The following is a 13,987-nucleotide window of genomic DNA, read 5'->3' as shown; positions in this document are numbered from 1 at the left end:
AGGCAGAGCTTAATCCCACGCCAATCAGGCACATGGAACGCATTTGTTTGCATTCGTTATATGAGTTTTTTTTTTTACGCCCTTTAATGATGCCTTTGCCCAGACTGTGCTCTATTTGTGCCCAGCAGGGGTCACTGAAAATGAGCAAAGGCAGCCATTTTAGCCTGACGAGAGAAAGAGACATCAGATCAGTTCTGAGCAAAATATTTTCTCCTATATATTTCAGCTGAAACCGATTCAAAAAGGGAAACAATATGTATTTTTATGTTGCCAAACAAATACCTTTTAAGACTATCCATAGAACAGTAGAGAGCATTCATTATGTGGTTGAAGTTAAGAAGCTCCTAAGCCGAGGCCATATGTTGAGATATTCATCAAACACACACACACACACACACACACACACACACACACACACACACACACACACACACACACACACACACACACACACATACACACACACACACACACACACACACACACACACACACACACACACACACACACACACACACACACACAAAGAGCGCTTTGGGAAAAAACTGCCAGTCTTTATTAAATCGCAATTGCCTCAGGACACAAGTCGGAAACATTACAATGGAATGTGCCCTTTTTGAACACAAAAACTGGCCGATGCGATCAACAGCTGAATCTCCAGACGTACTACTCAATTAGCTAGACAGTACGCAATTGTTGGACATTCCTGGGACAGAAACTAGTCCCGTTCTGTACCAGCATGACCCTTGAGTTTCATTAGTAGGCTTTTCAAAATGAACTACACTTGGCCACAGAACTGTGCTTTATGTTATAGACATTCCTAAAGGGTCTTGTCTATTTCCTTAACAGTGCACAAGTGCCCTTTATAGGGTTATCGTAATAGTACAAGCACGAGTGATGTAATAGTACAAGCATTTCATGCGTTTTCTCTGTTTCCCTTGATGTTATTGGTTGAAACCAAACATATGTAAGCAGCAGTCTGTTCATTTGTAACCAGTGGCATCAGAACATACACTACCGTTCAAAAGTTTTGGGGTCACTTAGAAATGTCCTTGTTTTTGAAAGAAAAGCACAATTTATCAATTAAAATAACATCAACTTGATTAGAAATACAGCGTAGACATTGTTAATGTAAATGACTATTGTAGCAGGAAACGGCAGATTTTTAATGGAATATCTACATAGGCGTACAGAGGCCCATTATCAGCAACCATCACTCCTGTGTTCCAATGGCACGTTGTGTTAGCTAATCCAAGTTTATCATTTTAAAATAATAATTGATCATTAGAAAACCCTTTGCAATTATGTTAGCACAGCTGAAAACTGTTGTTCTGATTAAATAAGCAATAAAACTGGCCTTCTTTAGACTAGTTGAGAATCTGGAGCATCAGCATTTGTGGATTCGATTACAGGCTCAAAATGGCCAGAAACAAAGATCCTTCTTCTGAAACTCGTCAGTCTATTCTTGTTCTGAGAAATGAAGTCTATTCCATGCGAAAAATTGCCAAGAAACTGAAGATCTTGTACAACGCTATGTACTACTCCCTTCACAGAACAGTGCAAACTGGCTCTAACCAGAATAAAAAGAGGAGTGGGAGGCCCCGGCGCACAACTGAGCAAGAGGACAAGTACATTAGAGTGTCTAGTTTGAGAAACAGACGCCTCACAAGTCCTCAACTGGCAGCTTTATTAAATAGTACCCGCAAAACACCAGTCTCAACGTCAACAGTGAAGAGGCGACTCCGGGATGCTGACCTTCTAGGCAGAGTTCCTCTGTCCAGTGTCTGTGTTCTTTTGGCCATCTTAATCTTTTCTTTTTTTTGGCCAATCTGAGATATGGCTTTTTCTTTGCAACTCTGCCTAGAAGGCCAGCATCCCGGAGTCATCTCTTCACTGTTCACTCTTCACTCTTCTTCAAATCAGCCGTTTCCAGCTACAATAGTCATTTACAACATTAACTATGTCTACACTGTATTTCGGATCAATTTGATGTTATTTTAAAGGACAAAAAATGTGCTTTTCTTTCAAAAACAAGGACATTTCTAAGTGACCCCAAACTTTTGAACGGTAGTGTACGTGACCAACTTGCAAACACAATAGGGATGGGAATCTTTGCTAAAACAGTATTGATTTATTTTCAGAAAACATATCTGCTGGGAGACCTGATTTGAGGGCTATGTGTTACTGTTTTTTTGTAAGATGCACTGTCGAAATGGCTACTGGATAGTGCTGTCAGATATGGATGATGGATGAGTCTTCCGTGTGACTAGGCATCAGTATAGGGTGAATATTGAATACAGAATAGGGACTACAGCATCCAATGATGTATGTAACTCAGGAAGAACCTATTTTATTTTTAAGACTTTATCCACTCCACTCTATGGACATTGGAAACTGTAGGAAATAAAATAAAAAAAACATGGTCCATGATAAGAACTTTGCGTTGTGTATGTGTCCAAATCTGTCTTTGTGGTGTCTATAACAGTCTCTCTAAGAGTCTCTATAGTCTCTACTTTTCACATCTTCAAACCTTTTTTTCTTAGTTCCTACTTGGCCTCCTTTATCTGAGCCTGTAGTTCTTTGGATGCCTCCTCGCAGCCGTTGAAGGTGGCTACCTCGTAGCAGCCGAACACTAGCAGCAGATACAACGGCATGGGCCCGGCCACCTCCCTGTAGGCCTCTTTGAGCCTCATGTCTAGAAGGTCAAAAGTCACGAGAGCCAATGCGGCACTTATTACCGAGATGCCGAACACCCACTCCACGAGCTTGGTCATGTAGACCAGGATGATGGGGAAACTTCAGGGCTCGGGTGCTTTCTCCGATGATGTAGTTTCAGCAGACGAAGAGGCGAAGCGAGAAGGCTCACTCTCGCCAAATTCTGTTCAGTATAAACCCAATGCATTTCTTAGGGTAATAATATGCAGACCTAAGCTTGTCGCCTGCCTTCCCGCCTTTGGGACAAAGATCCCATTGTTAGGGCAGAGACATGAGCATCTTGTCATTATATACAGATATCTGGTTTCAGCCTCTTGCGATTGGAAAAGAAAGTTGGCGGGTCCACAGTGCACTGTTAAGATGTTGGATTGCCTTAAAGGAAATTGATGTTTCGTCAAAACTATATAATTACTCCTGTCTAAATAAAATCATTCAAAATAGAATAGAACAGTCTTATCCATTTGTTTATTGAAGTCCATGTGTATTCAAAATTATCTGAATTCTCCAAAGTTCTTTAGCCTATCACTCAATGTTTAATTTAGGCCTATCCAAACACAAAATAGTCCTTCAACTTGTAAGCATTGCAATTTAGGCTATCATTTTGGGTACTGGTGTCTTGCGGAATAATTTTAGAATTCTATTTGTGTTTAATAACTGTTTTTATTATAGGGCTCCCTTTAAAGAAAGGCCCTAGCTCACAGGCCTCTAAATATATCCTCTAAATAAATGTTAAACAAAATAGTTGAAGAAGCACTTGCAGTGGCTGACAGGGAAAACAGATCTGGCAATAAGAAAAGGCTATAAATAGCCTTGACCATTTATGACCCCTTGGCTATTTCACTCAGGACAGGTTATAGCCAATACTTAATCAATATTCTGTTATGTCTCATTTATTGATATGGATAGAGCCTCTGCGTGATGGGTTGTGCAACGCCCCACATGGCTATACAAATAAATTATGCAATTATATGTCCATTAAATAACACACAACAACATAGCATATTTCGATAGCTGAATAGGCCTAGCCTAAATCATATTTACTTTCTATTTTGCAGCTCAGATGGTTATTCTAGACAAGGCTCTTCTGTGTCTTTATCATTCTCACAAAAGTAATTTGCTGAAGGCACAAGACTATACACCTTCTATACACTCCTTTCTTCATATAGGCAGAAACTCAAACAGGAAGTACCAGAGGTGGGACCAAGTCATTGTTTTACAAGTCACAAGTAAGTCTCAAGTCTTGGCACTCAAGTCCCAAGGCAAGTCCCAAGTCAAGACAGGCAAGTCCGAGTCAAGTCTCAAGTCAAGACCGTCAAGTATCGAGTCAAGTCTCAAGTCCTAAACTTTGAGTTTTGAGTTCTAAACAAGTCCTAATGTGCTCTTCACCAAATGTAATACCATTTCATATTTTTAACAAGAGTAATAGTTAGTATATTACATTTACGCAAATCATGAATGCTTTTAAAAATATCTATATATTTATTACTTTCCAAATAAACGTTATATTTCCATGTAAATACATGGGTAGCCATGAGAAAGACCCCCTCCCCCCAATAGTGATTGACTATCGAGGATCGATAGCGCAATCGGGCGATGTAGGCTTGTACCCAATTGCCCAACCTTAACACACACACACACACTCTGTGTGGTTACAGTAGGCTAACGTATGTCAATGGTTTTAAGAACAGCAGTAACATCCGGCAGGATTTAGGCTACCAACTGCCTAGCCAATTGTAGCTCAATCTTGGGTGCAATGATCACGTTCCTGCACTGACTGACTGTGTGGAGGGTCATTGATTTAACGTAACGTTAGCCTGCATGCTACACTAGTAAAGTTATAAATTATATAGCTTCCGGCTATATTAGCCATGATTTACCGTTCTTTGTGCAGCTTCAAATGTCGAACAAAGTTGGAAATTTTTGCACCTTTGTCTGGAATTTTCTTCCCATATGTTTTGCAAGTTGCAATCCATTTTTTGTTGACACAGCCTCGTCCGTAAAGCCGAAAATAATAATTTTGGGTATCATCTTTCCAAGGGCTCCATCTGAATTCACCCGCCGACGTTCCTCTGCACTGCCACGCACAACTTTTTCTCAGCTGGCACAATTTGATTGGCTGCTGTCCGATTCAAATTGTAATCCGTTAAATGAAGAGTTGATGCGCTGCACACTTTTTTTAATAGCATAATTGAGGAGCTTGAGGAGGGTATCAAGTCAGGTCGAGTCAAAAGGCTCAAGTCCAAGTTAAGTCACAAGTCATTGGTGTTAACGTCAAAGTCGAGTTGCAAGTCATCATATTTGTGACTCGAGTCTGACGTGAGTCTAAGTCATGTGACTCGAGTCCACACCTCTGGGAAGTACCCGTGCTAAGGACTATTCAACACTGGTCTGACCAATCGGAATCCACGCTTCAACATTGTTTTGATCACGCGGACTGGGATATGTTCCGGGTAGCCTCAGAGAATAATATTGACGTATACGCTGATTCGGTGAGGGAGTTTATAAGGAAGTGTATAGAAGATGTTGTACCCACTGTGACTATTAAAACCTACCCTACACCAGACACCGTGGATAGATGGCGGCGTTAGCGCAAAACTGAAAGCGCGAACCACCGCATTTAACCATGGAAAGGTGACTGGGAATATGCCTGAATACAAACAGTGTACTTATTCCCCCCGCAAGGAAATCAAACAAGCAAAATGTCAGTATAGAGACAAAGTGGAGTCGCAATTCAGCAGTTCAGACACGAGACGTATGTGGCAGGGTCTACACACAATAACGGACTACAAAAGGAAAACCAGCCACGTCACGGACACCGACGTCTTGTTTCCAGACAAACTAAACACCTTCTTTGCCCGCTTTGAGGATAATACAGTGCCACCGATGCGGCCCGCTACCGAGGACTGTGGGCTCTCCTTCTACGTGGCTGAAGTGAGTAAGACATTTAAACGTATTAACCCTCGCAAGGCTGCCGGCCCAGACAGCATCCCTAGCCACGTCTTCAAAGCAAGCGCAGACCAGCTGGCTTGTGTGTTTACGGACATATTCAATCTCTCCCTATCCCAGTGTGCTGTCCCCACATGCTTAAAGATGGCCACCATTGTTCCTGTACCAAAGAATGCAATGGTAACTGAACTAAATTACTATCAAACCGTAGCACACACTGCTGTTATCATGAAGTGCTTTGAGAGACTAGTCAAGGAACATATCACTTCCACCTTACCTGTCACCCTAGACCCACTTCAATTTGCTTACCGCCCCAATAGGTCCACAGATGATGCAATCGCCACTGCCCTATCCCATTTGGACAAGAGGAACACCTATGTAAGAATGCTGTTCATTGACCATAGCTCAGTATTCAATACCATAGTACCCTTCAAACTCATCATTAGGCTTGAGGCCCTGGGTTTCAACCCTGCCCTGTGCAATTGGGTCCTGGACTTCCTGACGGGCCACCCCCAGGTGGTGAAGGTAGGAAACAACATCTCAATTTCGCTGATCCTCAACACTGGGGCCCCACAAGGGTGCATGCTCAGCCCCCTCCTGTACTCCCTGTTCACCCATGCCTGCGTGGCCGTGCACGCCTCCAACTCAATTATCAAGTTTGCAGATGACACAACAATAGTAGGCTTGATTACCAACAACAACGAGACAGCCTACAGGGAGAAGGGGAGGGTTCTCAGATTGAGGTGTTTTGCAAACAACCTTTCACTCAATGTCAACAAAACAAGGAGATGATCATGGACTTCAGGAAACAGCAGAAGGAGCACCCCCCCTATTCACATTGACGGGACAGCAGTGGAGAAGGAGGAAAGTTGTAAGTTCCTCGGCGTACACATCTCGGACAAACTGAAATGGTCCACCCACACAAACAGTGTGGTGAAGAAGGTGCAACAGCGCCTCTTCAATCTCAGGAGGCTGAAGAAATTTGGCTTGTCACATAAAAACCTTACAAACCTTTACAGATTTATTTATTTATTTATTTATTTTTTATTTATTTTCACCTTTATTTAACCAGGTAGGCTAGTTGAGAACAAGTTCTCATTTACAACTGCGAACTGGCCAAGATAAAGCATAGCAGTGTGAACAGACAACAACACAGAGTTACACATGGAGTAAACAATAAACAAGTCAATAACACAGTAGGAAAAAAACAAAAACAAAATGAGTCTATATACATGGTGTGCAAAAGGCATGAGGTAGGCAATAAATAGGCCATAGGAGCGAATAATTACAATTTAGCAGATTAACACTGGAGTGATAAATCATCAGATGATCATGAGCAAGTAGAGATACTGGTGTGCAAAAGAGCAGAAAAATAAATAAATAAAAACAGTAAGGGGTTGAGGTAGGTAAATTGGGTGGGTTGTTTACAGATGGACTATGTACAGCTGCAGCGATCGGTTAGCTGCTCAGATAGCAGATGTTTAAAGTTGGTGAGGGAAATAAAAGTCTCCAACTTCAGCGATTTTTGCAATTCGTTCCAGTCACAGGCAGCAGAGAACTGGAAGGACAGGCGGCCAAATTAGGGCTTTTGGGATGATCAGTGAGATATACCTGCTGGAGCGCGTGCTACGGGTGGGTGTTGATATCGTGACCAGTGAACTGAGATAAGGCGGAGCTTTTACCTAGCATGGACTTATAGATAACCTGGAGCCAGTGGGTCTGGCGACGGATATGTAGCGAGGGCCAGCCGACTAGAGCATACAGGTCGCAGTGGTGGGTGGTATAAGGTGTTTTAGTAACAAAACGGATGGCACTATGATAAACTGCATCTAGTTTGCTGAGTAGAGTATTGGAAGCTATTTTGTAGATGACATCGCCGAAGTCGAGGAACGGTAGGATAGTCAGTTTTACTAGGGTGAGTTTGGCGGCGTGAGTGAAGGAGGCTTTGTTGCGAAATAGAAAGCCGATTCTTGATTTGATTTTGGATTGGAGATGTTTAATATGAGTCTGGAAGGAGAGTTTACAGTCTAGCCAGACACCTAGGTATTTATAGATGTCCACATATTCTAGGTCGGAACCGTCCAGGGTGGTGATGCTAGTCGGGCGGGCGGGTGCAGGCAGCAAACGGTTGAAAAGCATGCATTTGGTTTTACTAGCGTTTAAGAGCAGTTGGAGGCCACGGAAGGAGTGCTGTATGGCATTGAAGCTCGTTTGGAGGTTAGATAGCACAGTGTCCAAGGAAGGGCCAGAAGTATACAGAATGGTGTCGTCTGCGTAGAGGTGGATCAGGGAATCGCCCGCAGCAAGAGCAACATCATTGATATATACAGAGAAAAGAGTCGGCCCGAGAATTGAACCCTGTGGTACCCCCATAGAGACTGCCAGAGGACCGGACAACATGCCCTCCGATTTGACACACTGAACTCTGTCTGCAAAGTAGTTGGTGAACCAGGCAAGGCAGTCATCAGAAAAACCGAGGCTACTGAGTCTGCCGATAAGAATATGGTGATTGACAGAGTTGAAAGCCTTGGCCAGGTTGATGAAGATGGCTGCACAGTACTGTCTTTTATCAATGGCGGTTATGATATCGTTTAGTACCTTGAGCGTGGCTGAGGTGCACCCGTGACCGGCTCGGAAACCGGATTGCACAGCGGAGAAGGTACGATGGGATTCGAGATGGTCAGTGATCTGTTTATTAACTTGGCTTTCGAAGATCTTAGATAGGCAGGGCAGGATGGATATAGGTCTGTAACAGTTTGGATCCAGGGTGTCTCCCCCTTTGAAGAGGGGGACGACCGTGGCAGCTTTCCAATCCTTGGGGATCTCAGACGATATGAAAGACAGGTTGAACAGGCTGGTAATAGGGGTTGCGACAATGGCGGCGGATAGTTTCAGAAATAGAGGGTCTAGATTGTCAAGCCCAGCTGATTTGTATGGGTCCAGGTTTTGCAGCTCTTTCAGGACATCTGCTATCTGGATTTGTGTAAAGGTGAAGCTGGGGACGCTTGGGCGAGTAGCTGTGGGGGGGCCGGAGCTGTTGGCCGAGGTTGGAGTAGCCAGGTGGAAGGCATGGCCAGCCGTTGAGAAACGCTTGTTGAAGTTTTCGATTATCATGGATTTATCGGTGGTGACCGTGTTACCTAGCCTCAGTGCAGTGGGCAGCTGGGAGGAAGTGCTCTTGTTCTCCATGGACTTTACAGTGTCCCAGAACTTTTTGGAGTTAGAGCTACAGGATGCAAATTTCTGCTTGAAAAAGCTAGCCTTTGCTTTCCTGACTGACTGCGTGTATTGGTTCCTGACTTCCCTGAACAGTTGCATATCGCGGGGACTATTCGATGCTATTGCAGTACGCCACAGGATGTTTTTGTGCTGGTCGAGGGCAGTCAGGTCTGGAGTGAACCAAGGGCTATATCTGTTCTTAGTTCTGCATTTTTTGAACGGGGCATGCTTATCTAAGATGGTGAGGAAGTTACTTTTAAAGAATGACCAGGCATCCTCAACTGACGGGATGAGGTCAATATCCTTCCAGGATACCCGGGCCAGGTCAATTAGAAAGGCCTGCTCGCAGAAGTGTTTTAGGGAGCGTTTGACAGTGATGAGGGGTGGTCGTTTGACCGCGGACCCGTAGCGGATACAGGCAATGAGGCAGTGATCGCTGAGATCTTGATTGAAGACAGCAGAGGTGTATTTGGAGGGCAAGTTGGTCAGGATAATGGCTATGAGGGTGCCCATGTTTACGGATTTAGGGTTGTACCTGGTGGGTTCCTTGATGATTTGTGTGAGATTGAGGGCATCTAGATTAGATTGTAGGACTACCGGGGTATTGAGCATATCCCAGTTTAGGTCACCTAGCAGAACAAACTCTGAAGCTAGATGGGGGGCGATCAGTTCACAAATGGTGTCCAGGGCACAGCTGGGAGCTGAGGGGGGTCGGTAGCAGGCGGCAACAGTGAGAGACTTATTTCTGGAGAGATTAATTTTTTAAATTAGAAGTTCCAACTGTTTGGGAATGGACCTGGAAAGTATGACATTACTTTGCAGGCTATCTCTGCAGTAGATTGCAACTCCTCCCCCTTTGGCAATTCTATCTTGACGGAAAATGTTATAGTTGGGTATGGAAATCTCAGAATTTTTGGTGGCCTTCCTAAGCCAGGATTCAGACACGGCAAGGACATCAGGGTTGGCAGAGTGTGCTAAAGCAGTGAGTAAAACAAACTTAGGGAGGAGGCTTCTGATGTTGACATGCATGAAACCAAGGCTTTTTCGATCACAGAAGTCAACAAATGAGGGTGCCTGGGGACATGCAGGGCCTGGGTTTACCTCCACATCACCCGAGGAACAGAGGAGGAGTAGGATGAGGGTACGGCTAAAGGCTATCAAAACTGGTCGCCTAGAGCGTTGGGGACAAAGAATAAAAGGAGCAGATTTCTGGGCGTGGTAGAATAGATTCAGGGCATAATGTGCAGACAGGGGTATGGTGGGGTGCGGGTACAGCGGAGGTAAGCCCAGGCACCGGGTGATGATAAGAGAGATTGTATCTCTGGACATGCTGGTTATAATGGGTGAGGTCACCGCATGAGTGGGTGGTGGGACAAAGGAGGTGTCAGAGGTATGAAGAGTGGAACTAGGGGCTCCATTGTAAACTAAAACAATGATAACTAACCTGAACAACAGTATACAAGGCATATTGACATTCGAGAGAGACATACAGCGAGGCATAAAGTAATAACAGGTATTGTTTGGTTAGAGCTAGCTAAGACAACAGGTGAGACAACAGCAGCTAATCAGCTAACAGCAGGTAAAATGGTGATGACTACGCAGAGAGGTGTCGGATTAACTACACCCAGAGCCTTAGTTCGCGGCTGGGGCCGACAGATAAAAAATTTAATAAAACAGATGCACAATTGAGAGCATCCTGTTGGGCTCTATCACCGCCTGGTACAGCAACTGCACCGCCCACAACCGCAGGGCTCTGCAGAGGGTGGTGCGGTCTGAACAACGCATCACTAGGGGCAAACTACCTGCCCTCCAGTACACATACAGCATCCAATGTCACAGGAAGGTCAAAAATATAATGAAGGATAACAACCCCCCAAGCCACTGCCTGTTCACCCCGCAACCATCCAGAAGGCGCGGTCAGTACAGGTGCATCAAAGCTGGGACCGAAAGACTGAAAAACAGCTTATATCTCAAGGCCATCAGACTGTTAAACATCCATCACTAACACAGAGAGGCTACATACAAACTTGAAATCATTGGCCACTTTAATAAATGGATCGCTAGTCACTTTAATAATGCCACTTTAATAATGTTTACATATCTTGCATTACTCATCTCATGTTTATACTGTATTTTATACCATCTATTGCATCTTGCATATGCTGCTCAGTCATTGCTCATCCATATATTTATATTTATATATTCTTATTCCATTCCTTTACTTACTTTGTGTATTAGGTAGTTGTTGGGGAATTGTTAGATTACTTGTTAGGTGTTTCTGTACTGTCAGAACTAGAAGCCCAAGCATTTCGCTACACTCGCAATAACATCTGCTGACCATGTGTATGTGACCAATAAAATTTGATTTTATTTTATTTATACTACGTAATCTACTGGTATAACATCGTTATTGAATGCAGTTCTAAAACAAGCTCTAGACTTTTATTTTGGAAATTAAACTGGAAGCTGCAAAGCATCTCTAATGTCTTGACTATAGTTGTTAGGGTTAGGGTTAGGGTTAGGGTTAGGGTTAGGGTTAGGTTCATGTCCTTTGCAAATGCCACATTACTGACAAAAGTTTTTATGCACAAAACAGATAAGTAACCGGGTAAAGGGAGACTTAAAGTAATAATTGAACGTGTACATGTTCATTCATAGTCGTAACATAGGATTTGAATGTTTATAGATCTATTTTAACTATTAAGTTTCATGCATGGCTTTTCTTACCATCCTAACAATTTACACATGGATCTTCTTATGATCCTAACGATACGTACGTTCAACCTTTTGGCAGGTATCTGGCTCCATAAGCGCATCGATTCTGCCTGTACTGATCGGTTGAAGAGAGGAGCATCGCAGAAGAGGTGACTCCATCTGACTTGAGACTGTGGCCGTGTTCGAGAGCATCAACACGACTGCAGGCGACTACCGACTGACTGATCTACAAATCACCTTGCATCATAAATAACGACTCATTATTATTTGTAGATCAGTCAGTCAGTCACCATTTACCCATGATACATTGATCTTCTCCAACACAGCCAATTGCCGCGTTCACGTGTTAGTAGGAAATGTCCGACTTGCTAACTGTTTGCAGCTAATCACGTGCCGCATTCAACGAATTAACAAATCACATTATTGAATTGAATATCCGAGATTCCTAGTTCCGACTAGCACATGAACGCGGCAAATGCCCAGGGCTAGGCTATTCCTTGCCAATACTACAAATGAGATCGTGTGCTACCCTAGCTCGTTGCCAACAGGTGAATTCATTCACAAATCTGTCGCTGTAGAAACTGGCAACATGATATAGGTACAGCTCTATGAATAGAGGAATAGCTTCAGTCAGTTGGCCTACATGATGACTTTTTTTCTCAAGGAAATGATGATATTTTACTAGAGTAGAGAGAACAGATTCTTTAGCTGTCTAACTTTACTTAGGTTCCTATGCGACACAAAATGCATCTATTCGACAGCAAATTTGCGGTAACGTTAGATGAATTCAAAATACAAATAGAGCCACATCGTTAAATCATCGAATAAAAAGATTCATCGGGTTTCTTTCCTTCTTCCTAAAAACCAACTCACCACTGGGTGCAGAGTATTGACATCATAGGTAAATAGTGATATATAGTGTTTAATGATTTTTTAAAACTAGGCAAGTCAGTTAAGAACAAATTCTTATTTACAATGGTGGCCTACCAGGGAACAGTGTGTTAACTGCCTTGTTCAGGGGCAGATTTTTACCTTGTCAGCTCAGAGATTCAATCCAGCAACCTTTCGGTTACTGGCCCAACACTCTAACCACTAAGCTACCTGCCACCCCAAAGTGTCAGCGAGATTGAATTTAATACAAGCAGTGTCCAACAATTTACAACAACAATGACAACGTTAGTTACAGCTAGGGGATGATATTGCAAAAACAATAAAACATAGTTTGTCTGTTTTGTGTTTCTTTAGAAACACACATTACAAGTACTTCTAATTGTTTCTTGAAGCAAACATACAGTTGAAGTCGGAAGTTTACATACACCTTAGCCAAATACATTTAAACTCAGTCTTTCACAATTCCTGACATTTAATCCTAGTAAAAATTCCCTGTCTTAGGTCAGTTAGGATCACCACTTTATTTTTAGAATGTGAAATGTCAGAATAATAGTAGAGAGAATGATTTATTTCAGCTTTTATTTCTTTCATCACATTCCCAGTGGGTCAGAAGTTTACATACACTCAATTAGTATTTGGTACCATTGCCTTTAAATTGTTTGACTTGGGTCAAACGTTTCCGGTAGCCTTCCACAAGCTTCCCACAATAAGTTGGGTGAATTTTGGCCCATTCCTCCTGACAGAGCTGGTGTAACTGAGTCAAGTTTGTAGGCCTCCTTGCTCGCACATGCTTTTTCAGTTCTGCCCACAAATGTTCTATAGGTTGAGGTCAGGGCTTTGTGATGGCCACTCCAATACCTTGACTTTGTTGTCCTTAAGCCATTTTGCCACAACTTTGGAAGTATGCTTGGGGTCATTGTCCATTTGGAAGACCCATTTGCGACCAAGCTTTAACTTCCTGACTGATGTCTTGAGATGTTGCTTCAATATATCCACATAATTGTCCTTCCTCATGGTGCCATCTATTTTGTGAAGTGAACCAGTCCCTCATGCAGCAAAGCACCCCCACAATATGATGCTGCCACCCCCGTGCTTCACAGTTGGGATGGTGTTCTTCAGCTTGCAAGCATCCCCCCCCCTTTTTTTTTTCTCCAAAAAGTACGATCTTTTTCCCCATGTACAGTTGCAAACCGTAGTCTGGCTTTTTTATGGCGGTTTTGGAGCCACTGGCTTCTTTGTTTCTGAGCGGCCTTTCAGGTTATGTCGATATAGGACTCGTTTTACTGTGGATATCGATACTTTTGTACCTGTTTACTCCAGCATCTTCACAAGGTCCTATGCTGTTGTTCTGGGATTGATTTGCACTTTTCGCACCAAAATACGTCCATCTCTAGGAGACAGAATGCATATCCTTCCTGAGCGGTATGACGGCTGCGTGGTCCCATGGTGTTTATACTTGCGTACTATTGTTTGTACAGATGAACGTAGTACCTTCAGGCGT

The 13,987-nt window shown here is 43.2% G+C and overlaps 1 protein-coding gene across 1 annotated transcript; it reads right to left on the bottom strand.

The window, feature by feature from the left end:
- Nucleotides 1-2,546: 2,546 nt before the first annotated feature.
- On the bottom strand, nucleotides 2,547-2,774 carry LOC120022121 (dolichol-phosphate mannosyltransferase subunit 3-like). Its single transcript, XM_038965963.1, has one exon. It carries the CDS (start codon nucleotides 2,772-2,774, stop codon nucleotides 2,547-2,549), a length of 228 nt encoding a protein of 75 aa, XP_038821891.1.
- Between the last annotated feature and the right edge of the window lie 11,213 nt (nucleotides 2,775-13,987).

The sequence above is a fragment of the Salvelinus namaycush genome, chromosome 27, assembly GCF_016432855.1.
Source record: "Salvelinus namaycush isolate Seneca chromosome 27, SaNama_1.0, whole genome shotgun sequence".
Lineage (NCBI taxonomy): Eukaryota > Metazoa > Chordata > Actinopteri > Salmoniformes > Salmonidae > Salvelinus > Salvelinus namaycush.
Note: the sequence above shows the minus strand (reverse complement) of the source record. Positions and strands in the feature narration are given on the sequence as shown.